Source organism: Hippoglossus stenolepis, chromosome 8 (assembly GCF_022539355.2).
Source record: "Hippoglossus stenolepis isolate QCI-W04-F060 chromosome 8, HSTE1.2, whole genome shotgun sequence".
Lineage (NCBI taxonomy): Eukaryota > Metazoa > Chordata > Actinopteri > Pleuronectiformes > Pleuronectidae > Hippoglossus > Hippoglossus stenolepis.
The window spans coordinates 8,562,034-8,588,828 of record NC_061490.1 but is presented as its reverse complement, the minus strand read 5'-3'; the positions used below and the strand labels follow the sequence as shown (position 1 = coordinate 8,588,828).

Below are 26,795 nucleotides of genomic sequence, written 5' to 3'. Positions count from 1 at the left end.
ATGTGCAGATAATCCAGATTTATTTTACGCTGTCACTGTTACTGAAGGCAATTTGAAGAGGCACACGTGCAAAGAAAGGCTTTATTTCGAAAGTGACCGGAAGTGTCGTGTTTACTAATGTGTGTAACTTGACTTGGAGCCTGTTCCGTGTCTTGTGTGGAAAACACCCAGGAGCAGGAGCGGCAGGAGCGGGACTGCGAACCCGCCGAGGCGACTGTGTAAGACCCGACTCCCGGTTTCCTCTAGGCCGAGGCAGCGGTGGCCTGATGACACCCACCGTCCCCCGGTCCGTCCGTGCGGAGGAGCTGAAGCGCGGATGTAATGTGACGCTGCACCGTCAGGTAAGCGGACACATCTGCTCGCATCATGTTCACGATTTTCTCAGCATCTGGAGGAAGGGGGACAAAATGTCAGCTTCCAGCATCCGACTGGAGAGCGGAGCAGAGGCTCTGGAAACCAGAATCAGTTCTATGCTCGCAGATGGAATAGGAGATGGGCCCAGCAGACATTTCCACAGGTCTGTCCTGTGCTCCACTGACTCGCTGTTTCACTGTGTCTGTGCAGCACAGTGTGAGAAAGTGTTTTCACAGCCTATTTTTACTGAGCGCAACATGTAGGCCTGCACGAACAGCCTGCCCATGTATGGAGAGACCCTGACAGCAAAGCTGCCAATTTGCACTCGCCTCGCTTTATATGTAAAGTGTAAGCCTCCATCATAGACCACTTGTGAATTTATTAAAGCTTTGGTGTCATTTTTTCAATTCGGCGCACACAAGACAGGCCGTTTTAAAACGTTCGACATGGATTTGTTTCATTGGGCCACTCATCTCAGCACAGGGATATTTGCATTATGCCAGGAGAAGCGGTTACATTTTTATTAGGAATAAACCACGGTGTTTGGAGGGTTCAAGTGGATCTGGTGCTGCTGGGTTCTGACAGATGTTGGCCTTTACATCGTCTCCTCAGCTGCAGCAGACTGTGTTGCTCCTGCCTTGCTCACCAGCTGTTGCTGGATGCTGTAGTGAATTTCTCCCTCCTGTGTCCCTCTTTATTCAGGCCATGTAAGATGCAACCATGGAAGGCAAAAAATCTGAACCGACCCTGTGGAACGACGGACGCAGAGGAAGCCACAAAAATATCAACATACCTGATGCAGTGTTAATGAATTCAACAGCTCTGACATGGTCCACAGCTGCAGAGTACCACGGCGGAAAGGAGCTGGTGCAGCAGTCCCACATGTAAAGCTGAATGAGGAAACCAAAAGGGCACGTTCTCTGGATCACGTTGCTGAGTAGGCGTGCTCGATCTGTGCCTATGACACAGGGCTGAGTGAGTCAACTGACAGAGCTGGATGCAGTGACCACGGACGCAGCTATGTAAGAAGACATCTGTCCAGTGCAGAGGTCCAGACCATCAACACGCTGCTGTGATTCATGCCACATCTGTGGGCTCTCAGGGGAGCATGGTGGTTACCCAGCAGTTGATGTATACCTGAGAGTTTTCTCAGCGTTGGGTCGACTCCTGTGGGACAACAAACATCTTTTCACTTTTTGATTTTAAAAAAACAAAGGAAATAAGCAGGAAACAGACGCTGTTTTAATGTTCGCCATGCCTCGGAACCGGGCCTTTTCTGAACCAGAGTACTCGGCAGAGTACTCAGCGGACTGCTCCGTGACACTGCCGTCCGACCCCGGGCAGGCAGTGGGACGAACACATGAGGTCACGGTTCGGAGCTCAGGATGCTGCCTCTGTCTGCCGCGGTTTATGCGCCTCACCTTCACACCGGAGTCCTTGGAGAACCTGTACCAGACTTACTTCAGGCGGCAGAGACATGAGACCCTGCTCGTGCTCGTGGTGTTTGCTGCCCTCTTTGACAGCTACATCATCGTCATGTGTGCGGTGGTCTACACCACTGACAAGCTGGCTTCTGTTCTTGTGGCATCAGTGGGACTGGCAGCAGATATTATCCTCTACCTGCTGTGCCGCTTCAGCCTGCTGCCAGACCGCATCTCCAGACGGGTGGTGCCCTACGCCCTGTGGGTGCTCATAGCAGCTCAGATATTCTGCTATCTGGGTTTAAACTATGCTCGCTTCCACCAGGCCAGCGACACCGTGGGCTGGCAAGCTTTCTTCAGCTTCTCCTTTTTCCTGACTCTGCCTCTGAGGCTGACGCCCATCGTGCTCATCACCTCTGTATCCTGTGGGGTCCACACTCTCGTTCTGGGCGTCACCATTGCCCAGCAGCAGCAGGAGGACATCCAGGCGGCAGCACTGGGCAGACAGGTAAGAGTGAGAAGGATGGAGGAAACGTGAGGTGAGGGTACATGGTTGTCCTGACATGCATTAACTTCCCTGCGTGTAATCTCGTGTAGCCAACCTCCAACTCATCAAGCTTCCAGAAGCCTTGATGAGTTTGAACACCAAGGCAGCTACATAGATGAAGTGGCCCAAAACCCAACCTTTAGGGGTTGTCAATGACACCAAGAGGAGGTTATTAGTAATTAAAGAAGCCAATATCTAATATTTGGAACCAATTATACAGTAGGGTCTAGTTATTTCCGACCTTAGGACCCCACTGTACATTTACAGTAAGAATACCAATGACTTGGTATCAAAGTTTAGAAACGTTTAGAACAAACTTCATTTCAAAACTTAACTGAAATAGCCCAAAGCAACAAACAATTCAATAAATGGAGCAGATTGCTGGATATATTGCAGCCTGCTTTCCCCAGCATTCAAAACCTAATTACTAAGGATTACTAAACTTTATAGTCCAACTTTTTCTAAAAGGTAGTTATAATACTGATTCTTCACCTTAAACAGCCGCAAAATGTTATGGCTCGGCTCTTGGACCAAAACAAAAAGACGAGATGGTTTAACTAAAGCAAAGAGATTTTATTTGACAAAAGTAATTTTCATTTAAATAAGATAACAAAAATAACAAGGTTAACTGATAAGTCTGGCAGGAGCTAAATGCCAGACCAAAAAAAAAAAATAACATCTCCAAACTTTGTGTGGTGCAGAGGAAGGAGCTCATCTGAAAGCCAGGATGAGCAATACTCTATCTGAGAGGCAGTGGCCACCGTCCACTTCACTGATGGCCTCCAGCTCCTCCCATACCAGGAAACTGTAACACAAAACAGGACACACACACACACACAAACACATACAAGCCCTCGGGCCATCACGATAATCAGTAGTCCTCTTATCTTCTTTTGATTGTTGTCGTTGTTGTGATCCATCACTTGAAGAAATATAAAGATATCTCAAACAAAGGAACCAAATAATTAAAATAGTACATTTTATCTGAACACCAGCATAGTTTGGTACCAAATAATACTGTATTGAGGTGAAATTCCCAGGTCTAGTCGGCAAATCACAATAGTTTTTAGTTATAATTAGTTTTTGGACTTTTACTTGAGATTTTCTCAGCAGAGACTATTAGACAAGAGGAGAAGCTTGATATGTACTGTAATGTACTTTATGTACATTTCTGTTTGACCTAAAAACCAAAGAGACACATTGAAACATTTTTAAAGACGTTTTCTCTGGACCAGTTTGAGTCTGATGAGGACGATATAAACTATACCAGTCCATGATGGAATAACAACTTTAGTGGGAGCATGCACAGTGTTTTACAGATCTAATGCGAATAGTTTAAGGCGTAATTCAGTGTTTATTTTTATTCTGCATAGACGACACTCCTCACAACTTAGCAAGAGTAGAGCTTCATGTAGTTCACTTTTTGGCTGCACATGTATACTCAAGCAAATGAGCATCCGTCTCTGCTGCATGGACTAAATAAGCACATTCTGATGCTCAAAGCACAATTCATTATACAGACCAGGCCAAACTGTCTTAGACATATCTGTATTTCAGTATTTTACTTTACCAAAGTATGTTATGCATTTGCTAAAATTCATTGCTTCGTTTAAAAATCAATTGTCATCAAAACATAGTCTATACCAAAAAACTTCAAACTTCATCATTGGTTAAACAAAAATAGCAACAAGAAAGGAAATCACTCAAAAGTCAGTATTTGAAAAGGTCATTTATTAAATGTAAGTTTTGTTGTCACTTCATGAGGTCCGTTGAGCTGAAACTGAATCCGAGCTGAAGCTAAGTCCGTCTGCTCCAACAGTCTTTAAGTGCATCCTCCTTCATGAAGGATTTTCAGTTCAGATGGTGTTCAGACTTTTACCTAAACCTGATTCTAACACTAACCCTAAAAGCAAGTCTTAAAAGTGAGGACTTCCGTATAGGCAGAGTGGTAAAAGACAACATGCCTTTGTGAACAGATAAGATTAATTTGTTTATTTGAATGTATTAGTCGGGTCCAATTCAGGATGCGCTTTAATGCCAGATGAGAACAAATGTACTTATCACTGTCCATTTGTGATGGGATGGATAGTAATACCTGGTTTGAACAGGGCCTGAGACATTGTTAGTTTTGGTCTGTCCATGGAATATGGTGATTTCAACAAAAATGTAGAACAATGCCTGAGTTGAAAGGTGCTTTTAGTTAAATCTGTGAAAACAAGGCAGTGTTTGCAACCACTCCTGTTCTGATAAGTAAACTTCTATACCTGTAAATAGATATCACAAGTGTTTATACTGAGCAGAAAGAGAAACAATATCTGTAGAAAAATCAAAAAGATTTGAGCCCTAACATGCCATTCCACAACATATCTGAAGTGGCTCCTGTGTTCAACGACATGCACTCGATTTGATATTGACATTTCAGGATGGTTTACAGTTGTCTCACTCATAGTGTTCGGCTGGCAATAGGCTTCAGTGTGTGTCACTGCATCACTGAGCAACTTTTATCCTTGAAAGGCTCTTAAAAAAGGTCAGAGACCCAGTCTAAACTTTCTGAAATCACAGGATCAAACTGACCCTCGTGCATACAATACACAGGATACTGTGTAGAAGGTTGGTAATCAGAAAAAAAAAATCCCTGTTTTACTTTGTTATGAACGTAAAATAGTTAGATACCTGAGTTTCAAAGGTTTGCATGCTGAAATCCTGATGGTTTGTCCACCAGAAATACCCTCATGTTAACACATGTTTTCACTAATCCTCTAAATGTGACGGATATAAGAGAATCCATGTTTCAAATATTACCACAGTCCACAGATGGTTAATGGGATGGATGCGGCCCATCTAGCAACTGGGTTTGAGAAATGCTCCTTTCTGACTGTTTCTGGACCGCATTGAATCAACTTAGTGGTTTGTAGAATATTTACACTGGCTCCTCCTGTACTTTGATCTCTTAGATGTTTCCTTTGAAAGCCAGATCTGATTTTCGGAAAATTCGGTTAAAATTTGTACAGCAGAAACTTGACTCATGTTTTTGAATGTGGGAATGGTTTCCAATAAAGCTACACTCTTCAAAACCTTCTTTTGGCCCAATCAGCACTTACTATGCTTGTACTCTTTTCATATTGAGCCCTAACTGTTGCCTTCTCTTTGCTTTCAAGCTGCTGGCCAACATTGTGATCTATGTTTGTGCCATCACTGTGGGTGTCATGTCGTACTACATGGCTGACCGGAAGCATCGGAAGGCCTTTCTGGAGGCAAGACAGTCACTGGAGGTCAAACTCAACTTGGAGGAGCAGAGCCAACAACAGGTTAGAAGACAAGCAGTCCATTATTCTGATGTTTATATGTGTAAGTGTAGATAAACAATTTCATTTTTAGGGTAGGTAACAGTATTAGTGCTGAGAGTAATAACAACAAGATCCATATTAATGTCCAAAGAACACGCACACAATACACTATCATGTGCACCTGAACCACAGCATGGGCATGTGTGTCTGCCTGCTGGGAACTGTGGGCTGGTCACAGCAACATGCACAGCGAAGCTAAATTGTAGCAGTGTGCAAAGGATGGTAAAAACTTTGTGGATGTTTTGACTGGGCACCTACATAATGAGAGAGAGCAAGCGAGATGAGGAGAGAGAGAGGAAACACAGTGCTGCACACAGATGTGTGAATGGAATCATTATTTTTGTATGCCTCCTCAAAGTAGCTCAGACCACATTTTTTGCGCTGCTAACACAGAATCTCAGGAACATCTCCGGGGAATCCTTAAAAATTTGGTACAAACATTCACTTGAACTCATAGACGAACTGAACTGGTGTGGTCTGTCCTCTTTACTGATGAAGTGAATGCAGTTCAAATTTATTGACGGAGGACAGGAATCATTACTAAGCACCGGAAGGCATTCTGGCTTTACAACAATAACTATCCTGTGTGCAGGCGCATGGAGCAACTTTCACAACGCCAACTGCAGCTTGCAATGTTATTTAAAAACGCACAGCCCCTAGTACAATCCTACATTTCCATCAACCTCAGATTTTCTTCGTGATAAGCACAATAAACTCTATACCTGCGAGATATCATAAGGTTATCATGTGACTTAGTCTAGAAAACTGAAAACTAACATGACTACGACTAGGTTTCCATGGTAACTTGGGTCAGGCTAATTTTATTTGACTTTGAGACAGAATTTCCAGGAACTTTCTTTACGAAATAATCCAGATTTTGTGAAGTGGCACATGATACATCTGCAATATACTGAATTTCTATCAGACAGGGGCCATTATGGAAGTGAGTAAAAGTGTAGTGAGACACCAAGTGGACTGATAAAACCATGAGTGTAAAAAACTCCCAGAATACTAAGTGAGAAGCACAGGCTGCTGGGAGATGAGTGCTGTCAACCAATCAAGGAGCTCCGGTCGCTGCTGGTAACCATGGCAACTGGCCTCCTGAGACATTGTCAGCTGTAATCACAGAGCCAAGACGCTCAGCAGCTTGTTGCATCTCTGCTTCTGTCAGCTTTTCGTTTAGAGTATTGAAAACTGCCTCACTGCCATCTGCCCTGCCTCCTCTCCATGTGAGCTGTGAGTATATGTGACGGTCTATAGGAAAATGTATTCATAGGTCGTGTGTGTGTGTGTGTGTGTGTGTGTGTGTGTGTGTGTGTGTGTGTGTGTGTGTGTGTGTGTGTGTGTGTGTGTGTGTGTGTGTGTGTGTGTGTGTGCGTGTGCGCTGATGGAGGCTTTTTGTTTTTTGTTTAGTTCGATACATCAGTGTGGCCTGGGTCACTGAGTGCAGAATCTCTCAGCCATGATGACTGAGAGTTTAGGACTTTCAGTCCAGTGAAGATTGTTTATGAAGCACATTTAAAAGGAGATGTTAAAGATGAACATATAAAGATTAACATATAAAATAAGCTTTTCGATTAAAGAACTGGAAAAAGAGGATACCCTTAATAATATTAGCATAAGCTCAGCTATAGCGATTACTGAAAGATACTGTACATTTCAATCAACTCTATGCTAATGCTTACTAACATGATTGATAAATGGCACTTTTCCTTTATACAGTACAGTCAGGGGAAGGAAAAAATACCGGTTCTTTTCTCAAAATGTTGACATACCTAATGTATCCTCAAGTATCTGCCTGCATATCTCGAGAACCATGTTATTTTATTTTATATTATTTTTTAATGGCCTGGGGAAGGGCAGTGTGGAATTAGGTACAATTTGAACATGCTGTACGTTCAATATCAATGAAATATAAATAAACAGACGGGCAGCTTTCTCTAGCTCTTGGGTCTGAGCATTGTGTCCATTTCTTAACAGGCCTCTGAAATAGCAGACAGGCAATGTATGAAATGATAACAGCAGTTAAATAAATCATTCAAAGTTATATATGAGCCACACACATGAACAGTAATAAAGCAAATTCTGTTTCATTTTATAAAAAACACTAACTATAAAATCTTCACTGCAGATAAACCAGGTAGGATGAACACAAAGTTTTCTTACTTCACTCTGCCCCAAAGATGGTTTATAAAAAGCTCTGCACACAACATCCAGCACACAAACGATAAAAAGTTACAGTATATGGTAGAACTGTTTGAGGAGGACTCACTAATAACATGGAATAATTCTGAAGTAGCTCAGGAGCCAAGTTATTAGTAGTGTGTAGTGTTGTAAACCAGTGAAGTTTGCTCCATAATAGTAATGATACATATATCACAGATGCTGACTGGGGAGATGTATGGTCACTTTGTGTGATGTCCTCTGTGTCGCTGTGCTTGTCCTCACCAGGAACGCCTGCTGCTTTCCATCCTCCCAAAGCACATTGCTGACGAGATGCTTCAGGACATGAAGAAGGAGCCCAGTCAGAAAGAGATGCAGCAGTTCAACACTATGTACATGTACAGACATGAAAATGTCAGGTAACATGGAAACCTTTTATAAGCTTGTGACATTCTAGGTGCTGTTTGTCTTTCTGACCTGTTAAACTACCGGAACAAGTTGCTTTGTTTGTTACTTTGCTCATTGGTAATGTCAATCTTGTCGGTTGATGTTTTGATTATAAATGCAGCGAGGTGCGTCCCACAGTGGGGGTCAAGTTATGTACATGGATCCTTGCGAGTGTTCCAGAGGCTCTACAGCCAATTGCATGAGTTACAATACTGATAAACTAATCCTAACATAAAAAATCTAACTATTTCCAATGAATCATATGCAAATATTTTGTAAATGCATTACCCACTTTAGAAAATGGACACAGCAGTGTTTATTGAGTTAGCTGAACAGTCACACCAACCTAAAACATCAAGAGAAATGAGTTGGTGCAGAGATATTTCAAGTACTAAAGGACTAATTGGTTTTTTTTCTTAATAGTTGGATGCCATCATGAACAAAAGAGAAGAGCTTTCTTACTATGATCACTCTGTCTGTTGACCATTAAAAAAGGACAAAGGAAAAAATCCACAGTCCGTTCCTAATTCTATCGTATCGTAAATATGAGGCTCCACTGTTCTGTCTGAGACAAATTAAGGTAATGCAGTACATTCCAGTAAACGTCTTTTAGGATGAAAATCTTGCGTTTCCTTGTTGGACTAGATCAACTCTGAAATGTATTTTTTCCACTGTTGGGAATGAGGCACAAATAAAAAAAAACACACTGCTCTGAAGTTGTAGACTGTTCACAGCTTCTAACTCAGATTAGTAACAATATGACATGGTGAAACTGTGGACACGTGTATGGAGGATGCTGTGAATGTGACGGATGTCAGTATTAATGCACAGTCTCGTTTCTGTCTCAGTATTCTGTTTGCAGACATCGTGGGCTTCACCCAGCTGTCGTCGTCCTGCAGTGCTCAGGAGCTGGTCAAACTGCTCAATGAGCTCTTCGCACGCTTTGACAAACTGGCAGCAGTGAGTTTCACACTGTTTTCTAATAACAGTTATTTCATGACCGTAACATGTTCCACTGTACGTGATTATGCATAGTCACAGTTACATATAAAGAAATGGTGAAGTGTTTCTGTTGTGTATGATGTGTATTTGTCCTCTTCCCCATGTCTGATGCCATAACCATGAAATCCTGTATCAAGATAGATCCCATGTCAGGCCTTGCTTTTTCAACACAAACCTCTGCATTGGTGGTTAAGACAAATTTGTCTATGTTTGAAGGAAACACAAGGATGAGTGAAGGGAGATGATTAGCCTAGCTTAGCACAAGGCCTATCACTACATGAACAGATACAGCCTCCTCCTTCATTTGAATGAAAAGCTTTTGAAGGTTCATCCGTTCACAACCTCAACAAATCCTCCGCATTTTAGGTGTCTGGAAGCAGCTCAAGTCTCCCTCTGACTTTACCTTGTCTACTCAGAAATATCACCAGCTGAGGATCAAGATCCTGGGAGACTGCTACTACTGCATCTGTGGGCTGCCAGACTACAGGGAGGACCACGCTGCCTGCTCCATCATGATGGGCCTGGCCATGGTGGAGGCCATCTCGTGAGTACAGGGATGAGGGGGTCAGGGGTTGGAGAAATAAGCTTGTGTTATGGTCTGCTCTGGTTTTATAGATTTATCAGTGTCGGCTCCGCTTTTTGTGTGATGCAGTGGAGCGATTCACTGATTCACTTAGTCTTTCCATTTACCCATTCAAACACACATTCATACAGTGCATTTATATGCGGCACTTTCTCTATCACACAGCATTCACACGCTGCCGGCACAGCTGTCAGAGGCAATTTAGGGTTCAGTATCATGCCCAAGGAAACTTTGTCACACGTAATTGGGGATACTGGGATGAAACCGCCAAACTTCTTTTTGGTGGACGACCCGCTCTAGTGTCCCTTGTTGCTCTAAATGAGATATATCAGAGAGGGTGAGAACTTGTTTGTGGTGTCATGGTAGTCAAGGGTTTGAAACTGCTGCTTTTTATTCATTTTTCTCGCTTGTCAAAACAACCGCAGGTATGTCCGAGAGAAAACCCAGACAGATGTTGACATGCGGGTCGGCGTGCACAGTGGCACAGTCTTGGGAGGAGTGCTGGGTCAGAAACGCTGGCAGTACGACGTCTGGTCCACAGATGTCACTGTGGCCAACAAAATGGAGGCAGGAGGGATACCGGGGTAAGAACAGGCATTTACTCCCGTCAGATTTTCAATAGAAAGTTCCTTATTTCCTCTGTTAGTAAAATCTATATGTTTAGAGCATCTTTTCAATTTTGACTTTTATTTATTTTGTTGTATGTTGTTAACATAATAAGAATGCTTGATAAGAGTCGCCCCTTAATAATTTTATATGCCAATACTTACAATATCAATATATAACAATATCATGAGCATGAATGTCCTTCACAGAGACATAAACAAATGAAAATATAAAGTTGTATTGACTAGTGTTTTCCAAAGCTTCAGTCTGTCTGAATGTAAACTGCTACATTATACCTCATTTTCAAATGGTTTGTACTCGAGTCATCATGCCTCCATGACGTCCTTTACTTGACCTGTCTAGTCTAAACACCTTTCTATGTGCGGACCAGTCGTGTCCACATCTCACAGACCACCATGGAGTGTCTTCACGGGGAGTTTGACGTGGAGCCAGGGAACGGAGGGGACCGCTGCGATTACCTGAGGGAGAGGGGCATCGAGACCTACTTGGTGGTTCTTCCTAAAGGACCTGTGGGAAAGAGTGGCATCAATGGTGTCGTGAGTAAAACCTGCCACTCAATCACACTGCAGATGTTTGGTTATTCCAATGTTTGTCTCATATTCAGTCACTCGATGAACCTAGAGACTGATGAATTTCAAATTTAGTTTTTTTCCTCAAAATTTTAAATATCATTTGCTAATGTAAAATATGTTCAGGAATGTGAAAAGGAGTAAAAGAAAAGTCTGTCACCATTTCATAATCACTCAGTACTTTCTGTTTGCTTGCTTCACATCAGAAGCTGTCTGTAACCTCCTCCAATGGGAACTCGCCGCTGTTAATCAACACCACAGAGTGTAACGGCAGTGCTAACACGGCCTGCACCACCCCGGAGGAACCAGAAGAGCTGGACGCAAGGGTAACCAACGACTTAGGCCGCATTCAGACCTGGTGTTAGCCTGTGTCTCTGATGTGATCACAAGTGGACAGAAGTGGCTTCAGAATGTGTCTGTGACCACATGTGATCAGATCTCACTTCACCACTCTATAGCGTGTGCGTGCGTGCGTGTGCGTGCGTGCATGTGTGTGTGTGTGGATTGGGCTGAGTGAATCAATGCATTTATTAGCTCTACAATGAAATAAGATTTTAACCATTTGGACCCATGTGTTGATTAGTGTTAGAATTGTTGCATCAAATAAACTGATGTATGTGAAACACTGAGAAGTGTACAAAATTGTTAGAAGACATCAGCTGAGAAGGTGCTTCTTTTACACATGTAAAAGAATGTGGCCACACCCTGACAACCTCTCAGTGTGGTTTTCATGGTCAGATATTAATTGCGTCCTCAATGCATCTTGGGAACTTTCTTTCTGTGTTTTTTTTCGGGGGCTTCAGGTGGTGAATCCGTCTTTCCCAAACCCACGGAGAAGGCTGCGGCTGCGGGACCTGGCTGAGAGGGTGATTGATGCTCAGGAGAATGAACAGGAGCTCAACAAACTACTCAACGAGGCCCTGCTGGAGAGAGAGACAGTGCAGGCGTAAGTGAACCTCCCCCCTCAGCCCGAAGGTGGTCAGTGGAGCTGACACACTGACCCAGGATCATTCATTTGGCCTGTTGATAGCTGATGTGACCCATAGACACTAATAGAGTCAAATAGTTAAGAGTTACATATTTTGAATCAGATTGTCATTACACTTGTGAGAAAAGTGCTATATAAATAGAGCCGTTATTGTATTATTATTATTTCTCTTTGGCTGCTGCTAGGAGTCAAACTGCTGCTCTGCCAGTTTCAGTATTTTATAGTTTTTGATACCTGATCACATTAAGGGGATATTTTGCTTTGTACCAATACAACCTTCAAAATATATCAGTGTCGCAGTTGACTCCCATATTTGACTTGTATGCACAACACACTGTTAGGAGTTATGTCTTCCAGTCTGAGATTCACCCGACGCAAAACTGCAACAATATTCATCAGATGTCAGATGAAGTATAGATAAAGAAATGCGAATTCTTCAGATATGATGTAAGGTGATCTGAGGTGTCCTTGTGTTGTCAGTTTGAAGGGGAAGCACACCAACCGGCTCTCCCTGAGGTTTGTGGATCCAGACCTGGAGACTCGATACTCTGTGGAGAAGGAGAAACAGAGCGGAGCTGCCTTCTGCTGCTCCTGTGTGGTGCTACTCTTCACTGCAGGCATGGAGGCTCTCATAGACCCCTGGTCAGTTCACAAGGCCAGCGCCAACCTCCTCACACCTCATCCTTCACAAAGTGGACATGTTTGATTGATGCTGAGACGACCACCCAAAAGAGAACAAGACTAAGCCAATATAAACTAATTATAAAACTGCAAAATCATCCTATTGATCCTATTTATTATTTACTCCTTCATGCATTTTTTTTGTCCATCACGGCTGCAGTTTGAATAGTTTGTGCAGCCCAACTCATTTTAGTGCTCCCTGCCACCGTGTTTCCTGCTTGCCGTTGTTAATGAGACAGACACACAAATGTTAGAAAGTCTGAATGAACATAGCATCTGTGCTTGTTGGCTGCTGTTGGTGCTGTATATTTCTCTCAAGATCTGTCTCTGTTCATGTGTTGTGGAACAGGCTCATTGCAAACTACATCACCTTTGCAGTGGGAGAGGTCCTGCTGCTCATCCTGACAATCTGCTCTTTGGCTGCCATCTTCCCGAGAGTGAGTCACAACATATCTTTATCCTATTGCATCTTGACGTTTAGCACTTACTTCAGGTATTGCGACCGCCAAGGAATGTCAGGTCAGTGTGTTGGAGTTTCAGGAAGTGCGACCCAGTAAACACCTAGTATTAACATGTGGTTTTTGTAGGGTTGGGTATCGTTTGAATTTTATTGATTCTGATTGTAATTCTGCTTATCGATTTCGGTTCTTAATGATTCTCAATTCCAATTCTTTAAAGGACGGGGTCAAACATTACACATGCTTATTTCACAATAAAACAGTTATTTTTACGCAACTCATGTTCATATTCACAACTGACTTCAGTGCATGGGTCCTGGAAATTAATTTCAAGCAGTTGCTCTTATTAAATGATGATTCAATAATAATTTGTTTAATTTTTCATTCAATGCAGTGTAACTGTAACACTGAAACCTGCTGAAATGACAACACAGCGACAGTCGATTAATTTACAGTTTAGAGAGCTGCAGCGTGTGGGTGTTGATGAGAGAGAAGTAGGAGCGTCTGTGTGTGGTGCTGGTGCAAATGCAACTGAACCAAATAAGGACAAGACAAATGTTACTTAATCTTCACTTACCTGATTGTGACGAGGTGCTGGCTGTTGGCTGAGGGGTTGACTGAGGAGGACGACTGGGTTTATGAGGGAGAGGGAGACCGGTGCAACAAGTTCGAAAACGGTACACTTGTTAATTTGTATACCGTTCAGGCGAAGGTGTTTAGTCATGTTAGTTGTGCACGAGTTTGGCACTGGTGTTGCACTGTGCAGACACCGCACTGTGTTTTTGAAGAAAATGAAATGCGACAGCCTAGTCACGCTGTTGTGACGCAGGCGGTCTTCAAATGCAGCCCCTGAAGAATGCGGCCCCTAAATTGAGACACAGCTTATCCGCTCTTAAGCCTAAACAAAGGATAAGAGTTGAACTTGTGTTTTGAGTCGCACAAATGTACCTCAGGGCGTGTCCTCAGATAGCTAGAGCGGAGATGTGTTTAGCCTACCTTAGCTTAAAGACTATGTTTTAGGGGAAACAGTTAGCCTGTCCTATGTTCAATTTTAAACATGCACACACGTTTGAATTCTAGACAAACACATGGCGTGATGGGACTATGCTGTGTGAACACATTTAGCTTAGCATATCTCTCCAAATGTTGCAACTAGAAGTGATCGTCATATTGTCTTCTGTAAATGTTTTGAGTGCTCATATTAAAAACATAAATATATGAACTACATATTTCAGATGAGTGTATACACTGACATCCTACAGTTTGATTCCACCCCATCATGGAAATTCGGATGTATTGATTTCCATCAGTTAGGCCAGTATTGACTTCTACTGTCACAGGCTCCACTCAGCCCGGGTCTGACAACACGCACACGGTCAGCCAATCAATCACATGGACTGAGAGAATGCAGGCTCACTGTAAATACTGCTCAGGGCTCTTCAGTCCTCATCACAGTATGTCTCTGTGATCTGACCCAACTTTCCAATCCTGATAGAGGTCGTCTCACATCCATATAACAAAACATGTTGTTACTCGTTGCTCAAACCTTTTATTTTGTGTTAATCAGCTACATTTCCAGTGGTAATGAAAATTAATTAACCTTTTCCATCCATAGATTTAGTATGGCTTTTAAATTTTCGCGGACTTCTAGCATTGCTGTTTAAAATGTTGGACGTAGACGGTGGCAGGTTGGATCAGCTGTAACTAATGCAACTGAATTCAAATATTGGCCCAAAAGACAAGATTGACTTCTCTTGTCTCCACATTGTCTCCATGTTCAGAGATGAGATACAGAGAGAGATGATTGTTTGAATCTGATCAGCTTCATAGATCTGAATCAGGACAGCAGCGTACTTGGTGATTTAAATGTGTAAGAGAGAAGGGATTAGATAAGTGAATTTGATACTGGATTTGTTCAAACTAAGCCCTTTCTTATAAACTGGCAGACAGCTTTAGAGTGAAATGGTTTGGTTTATCGGTTGTACTAATATAAATCCTTTGATGTTTGTGTCAGGTCTTTCCCAAGAAGCTGGTGTCTTTTTCCACCTGGATTGACCACACCCGCTGGGCTCGCAACACCTGGGCCATGGCAGCCATCTTTATCCTGACCATGGCAGACATCATGGACATGGTGAGCTGCTCTCTGCTCTGTCATACAGCCAGGCTAAACTAGTGTGGCGGCTACGAAGAGGGAAGGAAGTGCTGCATGACTCAGGCTCATCCGACAGGTGTTCTTTAGTGAGGCAGTTATAAATACAAGGAATGAGGAGTCTTGGCTGTTGAATAATGCAGACAGCTGTGGAAAGAAATACTTAAGCTATGTTCACACTGCAAGCATTAGTGCTCAATTCAGATGTTTGTCTTGATCCAGTGAAAAAGGAGAGGAAGTCGGTGATAAAGTGTTTGTTTAGGGTTTCATTTTTCTCTTGATATGCTTTCAAGCACAGACTCGATACAGGATTCGATACAACCCCTCAAGTTTTGCTTGTACAGACCTAGAGTGATGTAAAATATTATGATGTATCCAGTATATTGGCCAGAGAAAGAGCAGATCAAGGAAACTGGACATAAAATCAGCAAACTTGAGGATGTTGCAGTTGAAGGACAGCGAGACCGTAGAGTGCAGTTTTAGAAATAATGGTAATTATAATAATAGAGGTTGCAGATACAAGTAGTTAAATTAGCTCTTGCCGAAGGATGGCTGACTTTAGCCTTAGATAGAGTGAGGAGAGTGAGGACAACTGGAGGGAGCTCAGGGTAGACCCACTGCTCCTTTGTGTTGAAAGGAGCCTGATGAAGCAATGTCAGTTTTATTTATATAGCACATTTAAAACAACTTGGTCGACCAAAGTGCTTCACAAAGTAAAAGGTACAACAAGAAGACAGCAACACGCAAAACATCAAAAATACAAGCAGAAGCAGGGCATCTGAGAAGGGATGCCTCCGAGGTACTTTTCTTTGGAGGTCAGAGGAGACCCTCAACTGTCTGATGCTTCAAGATCCCCCAGGGGGAGCTGGAAATCTGTGAGAAGGACATTTTGAATACCTTCCTTAGCCCTGCTGCCACTGTGAGCCGACCTTTGATATGCAGAAGAGGATGAATGGATAGATGAATGAATGACTGAATGAATGATCGATAGATTGCAAATTCATGACTTTGTGTCTCTCCACTGTGTAGCTGAGTTGTCTGCCTCGAGTCCCAGACTCAGGCGGCACCACCATGGCTCCCTCCTCCTCCTCCCCTTCCTCCTCCTCCACTTGGTCTGGGCCTCATGGATGCCTGGAAAACCCCAAATATTACAGCTACATTGCTGTGCTGGCACTGATGGCTACCACCATGCTGGTTCAGGTCAGTCACATGGTCAAGCTCACACTGATGCTGCTCATCACTGTGTCCACTGGCATCGTGAACATCTACAGCTGGAGGGACATCTTCGACCGCTACGACACGGCCCGCTTCCAGGACTACAGGTCAGCCAGTATCATCTGTGTAAAAGCACCACTCTTCACACCTCTGTGTAGTGGTACAAAAAGGCAGCAACCTGCCTGGGTGTGTGTGTTTACACAAGTCTGTGTCCGAAATCCCACACTCAATCCCTACTTTACTATATAGGGTCTTCTATGTAGAGGATTATATAGTGAGCTCATCGGAAAAAGAAAATAAGGTTTTCAGACACAACTCAACACATTTTCTCTGCCCCTGTAATTATGCCATTGTTGCATGATTATGAATTACAACAACAATGGCGTTGGTCAGTGGAAAATCAGACAATACATTTTAAATGATTATTTTACACTTAGTATTGATACTTTTAGGTAAAACACACGTTGAATGACCATCTTTAAATGTAAAAAAATACTTGTTTGTCTCAGTTTGTGCTATGATGCGCTGCTCTGCTCTCCACCGCGAGCGCAATGCATGATGGTAGATATTGCTTGGTTAGTAACAAACGATTGTATATGATTGAATGCGCTATAGGGTATAAAACAAATTCTGTCAAATGAAAAACATTCGGCCAGCACTACAAAATGGTGGATCCGCTATTTAGTGGACTACATAGTGATTAGTGAGTGATTTCAGACACAGCCTTAGTTTCATGTCATCATGTGGTCAATACTTTAACATACAATAATTCCAATGTTGGGGGTTTTAAAACACTTATTGTCTAGTAGCACAAATGATCAATATGTCCATGTTCTTCTCTGCAGGTCATACCTGGTGCCTTCCAAGTTCACAATGACAACTATGATCTTCATTATGATGGTCAGCTTCTATTATTTCTCCAGACATGTAAGTCAATGCCTGCTGCGTTCACTGTACTTTAGCAGAATGAACATGCAACACTTTTAGCAGTTTGTTTGAATGGTGTTAGAGGAGCCAAAACTATTTGAAAACATTGCCAACATTGTCATCAGAGCAGCTTTGCGTGTCTTCACTATCCATCTGTAGTATAACAACAACTAAAATTTATCAGTGATCGTTAGGACATTATTTAAGTCAAATGCAAATGTAATCAGTGACAAAAGAGAGAGAACTTCCTTAAGACCCAGAAAAAACAGAGAAGTGCAGAGAAGCCCCTGTTTGTCTTAAAATGAAGTTATGTGATTTATTAATGCATTACTATCTTGAGGCAGTGGAAAACGATTGACCAATAAAAACCTGATGGTACAGCTTCTTAATGTTTTTTTACCATCAACACAGTAATATGCGCCTAATAGGTGCACAACAAGCATAGACTAGAAAAACCTTTTCATTTGCAGTAAAGTGTTCACTCCCATTCCCTCATTCAAATCCAGCATCATGATATTAATCCACCAAGGTGGAAGCTCACCTGTCTTTTAAAGGGAATGGCAGTCTGACTGGTTTATTGTATGTTACACCCAAATAACTCCCATGATATATTTAGAGAGTACAACCCTTTTCATGCCTCCGCACCGACGATAGCCAGTTGCCTGAGGCATTATGTTTTCGGGTTGTCCGTCCATCCCATTTACTGTGAACACAATATCGCAAGACTGCCTCGACGGAATTTCCTAAAATTTGGTTCAAATATTCACTTGTACTCAAGGAGAACCACCAGACATTATGTCTGAAAACGGCTTTATTGAGACAAATCATCCATGCAGCAATACAAATGAAAGAATAATGAAAAGAGAAACAGCATGCATTATACCGGTCTTGGTGATTTTTGTCAAGCACTCTGGGAAACCCTAGGGTTGGGTGGCTGATTGGGAGAGGCCATTAAGAGAAATGGTGCCATAGGGAAGGAGGTGTATGTGTATATGTTTATGGAAAACATTTTTATTTGTTTGAATGTGCCACTTTCTTTGGCATTTATAAATAAGATGCTCTTCTCAAAGCTTTTCACAAAATACCAACAAACATTTCATTGGTTTCTGCTCTCAAATTCATATACTGCTCAAATGCTGACACTGTTGCTGTGTGAAGGTGGAGAAGCTTGCCCGCACCCTGTTCCTGTGGAAGATTGAGGTCCATGAGCAGAAGGAGAAAGTATACGAGATGAGGCGCTGGAATGAAGCACTGGTGACTAACATGCTGCCTGACCACGTGGCTCGACACTTCCTGGGCTCCAAGAAAAGGGACGAGGTAAGATCCTCCTGTGTGTGTGTGTGTTACCTTTCCCTCAAGTTCTGGTGCTATCATACAGAAGCTACGCATTTAGTTTAAAGTAATTAATGACTTATAGTCATCATTTTGGCCCAGGACAAACATCATCACTAAAAGCCGTTTCCACTGTATTAGCAAACTCTCTGTGTTTCTCTGAAGTAATCAGCCCATAACTGTATCATATAAAACCATATTGAAGGATTGTTTGTAATTTCATAAACATTCAGTTTGGGTTCATCACTTCCTCAAATATTCTGACCACCTTTTTGATGTGACCTGTTCCAGGAGTTGTACAGCCAGTCCTACGACGAGATTGGAGTCATGTTTGCCTCAATCCCCAACTTCTCTGACTTCTACACAGAGGAGAGCATCAACAATGGAGGGATTGAATGCTTACGCTTCCTCAACGAGATCATCTCAGATTTTGACAGTGTAAGTTGCTTGCCTCATTCTGTGTCTGTCCGACTGCAGGACCAAACATCACACATTTAACTGTTTAACAACAATTTAATTGGGCAATTTTTATTTCTTCGGGAGGTGAGCATCCTCCTGTTGAAAAGAATGTATTCATCCAAATGCCCGGAGAGACTGTGTTTTACAATTCTCCTCCATTTTTCGAGTTATAAAACCAATGCATGCTGCCTTAGATGAACTTACATCTCTTAGGTCCAGGTTGAAGTGTGGAAAAGTGAATTAGCAGAGTAGGAGACTAGACCGGTCCAGGTGCATTATCAGCATATAAAAGACCAGGTGACCCCCTACGATGACAATACAATAAAAGTTAAACATGCAAGAACCGTGTTTTTTTCCCGGTTTCAATAAAGTCTCAGGGATCTTTTTAGTTTTACTTAATTTTATTGATTGTCTCATTAACCATGTCAGGTTTTATCAGTGTGGATCATCTCCTGACAAATGTTTGAATTTAAAAGCTTTTAATTAATAAGTTCTTGTTCTAACGCCTCTTGTCTCAGTTATACCTCTCTATCTCATTTTATACAAATCTCCCGAAACATATAAACATTATCTCTCACCTTAAACTCACCTGGTGCTAAATATCTAAATACAACTATTAGCCCTATCACTAGTCAGAGTGCAAGAGTGCGTGTTCTGTGTAAACATCTGCTTGCCATTAGGATTCTGTTTGTTGACTTCCTAAACTTCACATATTCTTTCACCTGTCTCCATGTCAGCTGCTGGATGAAACTCAATTTCGCTGCATTACAAAAATCAAGACCATCGGCAGCACCTACATGGCAGCATCGGGCGTCACCCCGGATGTCAGCAATGGCTACACTTGCATGAAGGTCAGCTTGGTCAAAACACTTCTGCAGGCCTCTGTGTCCCTGATTATCTCTGATTTCCACTGCTGTAAATTAGAACAGAAAGTGATAATGTGCTGACGGTTTCACTAGTTATGATAGTGGTGGTGTGGAGGTGTAGTCTGAGCTGTTTGGTTTTTGTCAGACAGAAGGAGGAGCAGTCTGACAGAGAGCGCTGGCAGCACCTGGCAGACCTGGCTGACTTCGCTCTGGCTATGAAGGTCACACTCATGAACATCAACTACCAGTCATTCAACAACTTCATGCTACGCATCGGTATGCGAATCTCTCTCTGTACTGTTGTACTTCTGTCAAAATGTTTTACAAGCCATTACATTCATTTATCAGAATTGTGTTACCAAGAGCTGTTGAGATGTAGTGTTAAAAGATGCGCCTATAACCCCGGGCAACTCCAGAAAAGGAAAGCCCCTCTCTCAAGGGGTTTGGTTCCAGAGCCCACGCTGTGCTTTGAGGTGAGGCCAACTATATCTAGCTGGTATTGCTTTACCTCTCGCACCAGCTCAGGCTCCTTCACCGCCAGAGAGGTGACATTCCACTTCCTTAGAGCGAGTCTGTGATTCCAAGGGTCAGCACATCCAGGCTTCTGCCTCTGCCAGCTACTCGGCTTACACAGCACCGTTCCCTGATCCTCTTCCCCACGGGTAGTGGGTCCTCATAGTGGCGGATCCATGTTGTTGTTATTGGGCTGGGCCAGACAAGGCCCTCCCAGGCAGGGCTCCCCTCCCCGGTCTGGCCCCAGAAGTTGACCCTGGTTTCCCTATTTGAAGGACATGTTACTCCACTGTTTTGTTGTTTTGTGTTATCTTTTATAACTGCAGAAACTATTATGAGATATTTAATTTGTATTTATAAATAGTTTCACTGGCCATATACAGCCGGGTTGCCAGAGGTCCCTACCCCTGGTTTAAGTGTTTTACCGAGGAAGTATGGTAGAAATACAATGGATTCAGAAAATTGATTCACAGATTATTTTTTTGTGATTTATACAACATTCATCTGTTGATTTGTAGGGAATTCAACTACAAATAATGTATTGGTTTTTTTTAAGACTCATTTTCATGTGCATCCATCGATTGAAAGTCAGGTAACCCTAACAGTCTTAATCTTACAACATTCTCCTTCAGGTCTGAACAAGGGTGGAGTGCTAGCAGGAGTGATTGGTGCCCGCAAACCCCACTATGATATCTGGGGCAACACTGTGAATGTGGCCAGTCGCATGGAGTCCACAGGGGTGATGGGAAACATCCAGGTACGGCACTGAGCGTTACTGCAAGCATCTGGATTATTCAACACTTTCACAATGTTGAAGATTAACCATGTTTCAATACAGGTTTATCATGGCTCATTTATCCCAGTTTAAGTTGTTCCTTAATCTGTGAGCGTTTTCCTGTAATGATTAGAAAGAAACAACTAACTACATACCACAAGAAATATGTGTCAGCACTTACCACACTGGCAGAAAACAAATCTTTTTGCTTAACATTACATTTTATAAGTCTTAATTTTATAAGACATTAATATGGCCAGTCCTCACATTTATTTACACAATGAATGATGTAACATGTGTCACATTGTGTGTGTGTGTGTGTGTGTGTGTGTTGCCCCCAGGTGGTGGAGGACTGCTACAACATCTTGAAGGAGTACGGCTTCCGCTTTGTGAGGAGGGGGCCCATCTTTGTGAAGGGAAAAGGGGAGTTGCTCACTTATTTTCTAAAGGGAAGAGACAAACAAGGCTCATTTATCAACGGCTCCTCTGTCACTCTGCCACACCAGGTGGTGGACAGCTAAGGACCACACTCACATACAGCACATACTTGGCAGCCATCCACCGTGTGGTTAATGCAGAGAGGTGCCAGAGGACTTGGCCTGTCCTGAACTTCTGTTTACAGCTTAAATTTAAATACTACTCACTCACTCACACACACACACACCAGTCATTACTGAACACATACATGATCACTGTCAGTGGAAAGATATATGTGCCAGTAGAGATTGTATTTGAATTTATATGTCATGTTCCAGTTGAACCACAGAAGTCCCAATATGGATCATTTGAAAGAATGAACTGAAAAGAAATCACATTAAAAGATAGGAGCACCAGATGTATAGATCCAGATATGATATAAGAGTAAACGCATACAAATGAAAAAGAATATAAAGAGACCACGTGGGATAGGCTGATTCAAGTGTCCTCATGCAACCTAGTCCAGTGATGGCCACATCTTTTCATTCATGTGCAGTTGCTCATAAAAACTCAAAAAGTAAAAATAAGCATCTTTGCAGAAATAAAACCTGGATTTCCACTCGATAGTGATAATACAAGTAGGCCTAATGAAATGGCTTCAGTAAATGTGGAGTAAGTTGGAAGCCTGTAGCATGTTTTCACATTCTGCTGTGATCAGCTTCTCCAACGCTCGATACCCCACTGAGTGTTTCCTCTCAATTCAAAACAAACGTCTGTCCTGAGTGATATGATCACTGGTTGACAGCTCAGTCCAGGTGGTAACTAACCCGAGACACATTAAGAACCAAGATCCAAACTCTCAAACCACATGCTTACTGCTGTGTAAACGTGCTCTGTCCCACGACAGCTTCATAATTAATCAAAAATATTTTTACACTTCTCAGTGTTCTCCATACATTGATTTATTTGTGACCAGATCTTGATTTTCTACTTAGTTTAATTTCTTCAAATGGGTTAAATCGTATTCCATGTAAAGCTCTATTCTGTATTGTCAGCCTTTCTAAAAACATCATTTGGTCTTTGAGAATATAAATGGAGTGCGTATGTATTTTAAGGGAAGTGAGATCGGTTCAGACACAAGTGGAGACGCACTCTAATGCCAGGTGTGAACTGACAAACATGGAGCTGTCCACTTGTGGTTGGATTACTTGAGACACATGTATACCAGTACCAATACCTGGTGGAACAGGGCCCAGTCACACACACACAGATGCAGCCTTTTGCTTTAAACTGTGCAGCAGAAAACCAGCCTCCTGTGTTCTCCTGTGCAGACTGAGTCCTTGACACAGACGCCATTTTTTTAGGATTTCTTGTGAAATCACTAAACGTTAACACGACTTCTTATCTTACAAGTTTCTTTTGGAATTTTTTCCTGTGTTTTGTTCACAACATTTCAACATAAGGACTAATTTGAAAGTATGTAATTTAAATACAATGATGGGCTTTATCACTTTCCATAGATGCCTCTCAGACAAACACACACAGAGGTCCAACAATCTAAATTCAGGAGATCATTCCACATTTGTGAACCACTTAGGGATGCGTGACAGACAGATGTGAGTTCTGATGTTCTGTCTGTGATGAGGAGGAGGATTTTGAAGTGGATGATGTGATGATACCGAGTGATCTCTCATCCTGCTGCTGCCTCGTTGTGGAAATCGTGCGCGTTAGAGTGTGTGCGTGGATATTTTTCCACAGTGGTGGTTCTCCCTGATTCTGAAAAAGGTCAGATCTGTGAGTATTGTGAGACGATTGTGTGCCTTGAAGTTGTGTAACATGAAAGACAACATATGTAAATGGACTGTATTTAAATAGAGCTTTTCTAGTCTTGATGACCACTCAAAGCGCTTTACGGTGCAGTTTTGCCATTCTCTCACACACACACACACACACACACACACACACACATTCATACTGTGCATCTATGTGCAGCGCTTTCTCTTTCATACAACAATCACACCCACACACCTCCTGAGCCACAGATGTCCCTCCTCTCCGTTTTGGGAGAGGGACAGATGACTCGTGGCAGATATATTTTCACAGTAGAATGATGGAAGTGCCTATCACAGCTGTGATCACCATCTTTTAACTCATTGAACTGATTCCACGGCCATCTACAGGCAGGGGAGAGTCTACAAGTCCTCGGTGCTGTGAAAAGGAACATTCTGGTTTATTACAACTTGGGTTTTATGGTTAATGATAACAGTGTAGAGTTGAAAGGTGAGATCGTGGTAACATTGACATCACCACAAAACAGTCCAGGTTAGTCAGTTTAACTGAAAGAAAAGAAAAAAAAAGGCAATGAAAGGTCACTTGTAGTCACTGCAGTGAGGGATTATTGGCAACATTCCAGATGAACCCTCTTTCAGTTTGACACCAAATAAAGGGTCTAAATTAATCAGGATAAAGGTCGTTCAAGTTTCTTTACCTAAGCAATTTTAAGTGGTGTCACTTGAATATCTAATCTCAGACATGAATGTGGCGTGTACAGTGTCAGAGAGGCCACATAGGATGCACCCTGTGATAAACTATAACCTGCTTTTGACTAGATGATGGTCATAATGTCGGGAATAACAGCAGCCAAATGTACAGAGATGTAACCACAATGTGATCCAGGATCTGTGTGCTTTTACACCATTTACACAATCAGGGTTACAATGATCCACATAAGGTATTCAGATACAGATCTCATGTTTACACCAGGTAGAAATGTGGTCTCACTTATTTCTCACTAATCTAGTGAATTCTGGCCTGAAGTTGTCTGTTGTCTGTGTCCTTTTAGATCCCATTCAGACCTGGTATTAACACCCGTCCTGAAATATCCCATGATAAGTGCACAGCTCTATGTACGTGTGTGAACACACCCCAATGCGTCCTCAATGTGTCCTGAGATCTGGTCCCTCAGACCAAATTCAAGGTTGTCTGGGACACATTCTTTTAGCTGTGTAGATACAAATGCGTCCAGGCCAGATTGAAGTGCCGTCTTCTCATCTGATGTTCTCCGACCCACTACAGTTTCCTAATGAACCAAAAGTATTTTTACGCTTCTCAGTGCCCATATGTTGATTTGTTTGTGGCCAGCACAAGCTATGATGTAAAATAATGCGTGCAGCGCATGGATTCCTTCCTGACTCTCTCCTGCTCTTCCCACACTGACACAGATACATTTACAATGGACACGTCTTTAAAAACAGCATCATTCGGTCTTTGCAAACAGAAATGATGTATGTGTGTGTTTGCTTATGAAGCAGGGAGTTCAGATCTGATCACAATTGACGGGACACATTCAGGACAGATTTCAATACCAGGCCTGAACAGGGCCTTTGTCTCTGCTGGCTTATGTAAAGGGACAAAATGGACATGAGCGTGTACAGCAGACATGCACATGGTTCTGCAAATGCTTAGTTCAAGCGTGTGCAGTTGGTAGATGATGAAAACATTGACATCTATTAAAACCATGTGTCTATGTGGACATAGATCATTGAATCCACTCTCAAGAGGACACATCCTCTCACATGTTCAGCAGGTCCAAACTCTAATTTCATTATCTGGCTCCCTCTACTCAAGGTGGAAAGCCTTGCCACCCAAATCAGCAGGCACACTTGAAGAGACTGACTTGTCACTTGAAGCTTGACAAGTCAACTATTTTAACTTAAAATAGTTAAATGGGTCTGATCATGATATTTTGGTCAAGTTGCAGGCAGCGATTTGCTCGTGACAATGCACCGGATTTGATTGCATTAGAGGAACTTCATACATTATTCCCTGAAAAGTTTGTATTTCAGATGTAGGAGGCATCAATGCCACAGCCGTGACAAACCCACCTGGCAGACAGCAGCTGCACTGTACATTAGTTTTGGCAAAAGGATTTAAGGAGCCACTGCTTTTTTCCTCTGCTGATTGTAAAACTCATGAGTGTCTCTGTAGAATGGGATGAAAGTGCAATAGTTTCTTCTACAATCCTGATTCTCTCCTCTCTTTAGGAAAGTGTCAATCATTCCTACCCCTTTAATTCATATTTTTATAATGTAATGTTTTGTTCAGTTCAAAGAAAGGGAAAGAGGACTGAACGCGTCCTTATTGTACATAGAGTTTAGACTCCGTTTATTGGTCAGATTTATTTATTAGAAATGACAGGGATATTGACTTTTTTCTTACACAGATGTGAAAGTGCCAATGATAAAGGAATGGCTTTAGATGTAAAAGCCACAACATGGACCACGGCTGTTTCCTTATTTGTATTTTAAAAGAATCTCAGGCTTGGGAACAAAATAGCACTTTGGATAATGTGTCAAATGTGTATATGATTCCAGGGTTTGGTTGCAACAGAATTATTGAGCTAAGTACAAACACAAGAACACTTACGTGCCATCCGGAGAGCCCACGCCAGCAGGGCCAGCCAATGGCGTCAAAAGGCATCAACATTCACTGCTGTGCTTGTAGTTGTTACTGTTCAGATTCTGACAGATTTTAAAACAGAACTTTGATTTCCCCTCACAACTTTGTGGGCTGAATTAGATGGACTGTGACTCTACTTAGCCTGCTCTGAGCTGCTGATCCCAGTCCTGGATTTTTAGTTGAAGAATTTCTCAGTCAGTGTGCTGTCTTTCATTTCAGTTGTTTGTCATCATACGGCGAGTTGATTAAAGAAATCTAATAAAAACAAGCCTACGTGTCGTGATTACTACAAAGGTATTGGGAAGACTGCAGCACATTGATCATGGAAGATCTCCTCAGCTCTCATCTCAACATCTCTGCAGGGTGACTGAAAACAAACAGACGGACAGGAGCAGTCTCAGTAAAGACTTGAGCTCTGACATCAGAGCTACTGCTTCTCTGTGATTGATTTTATCATTAATTGGAATAAATGTAGCTTGGTCCTCTGCAATGAAATA

At 42.3% G+C, this 26,795-nt stretch overlaps 1 protein-coding gene and 1 long non-coding RNA gene across 2 annotated transcripts; one reads left to right on the top strand and one right to left on the bottom strand.

Moving 5' to 3' along the window:
• Positions 1–67: 67 nt before the first annotated feature.
• Positions 68–1,275, bottom strand: LOC118113774. The gene is made up of 2 exons (XR_004697364.2): positions 1,148–1,275; positions 68–388 (listed from the first exon to the last, which is right to left on the bottom strand). It is a non-coding gene; the product is annotated as an uncharacterized LOC118113774 (long non-coding RNA).
• adcy3a (adenylate cyclase 3a) lies at positions 205–26,563 on the top strand. The gene is made up of 21 exons (XM_035163755.2): positions 205–341; positions 1,057–2,283; positions 5,481–5,630; positions 8,121–8,251; positions 9,128–9,239; positions 9,698–9,825; positions 10,290–10,448; positions 10,862–11,027; positions 11,267–11,386; positions 11,864–12,006; positions 12,529–12,690; positions 13,079–13,166; positions 15,202–15,318; positions 16,366–16,658; positions 17,397–17,478; positions 18,637–18,795; positions 19,102–19,248; positions 20,007–20,120; positions 20,285–20,411; positions 21,281–21,405; positions 21,765–26,563. The coding sequence occupies exons 2-21, from the start codon at positions 1,600–1,602 to the stop codon at positions 21,942–21,944; spliced, it is 3,387 nt and encodes a 1,128-aa protein (XP_035019646.1). The 5' UTR covers positions 205–341; positions 1,057–1,599; the 3' UTR covers positions 21,945–26,563.
• The last annotated feature ends 232 nt before the right edge of the window (positions 26,564–26,795 follow it).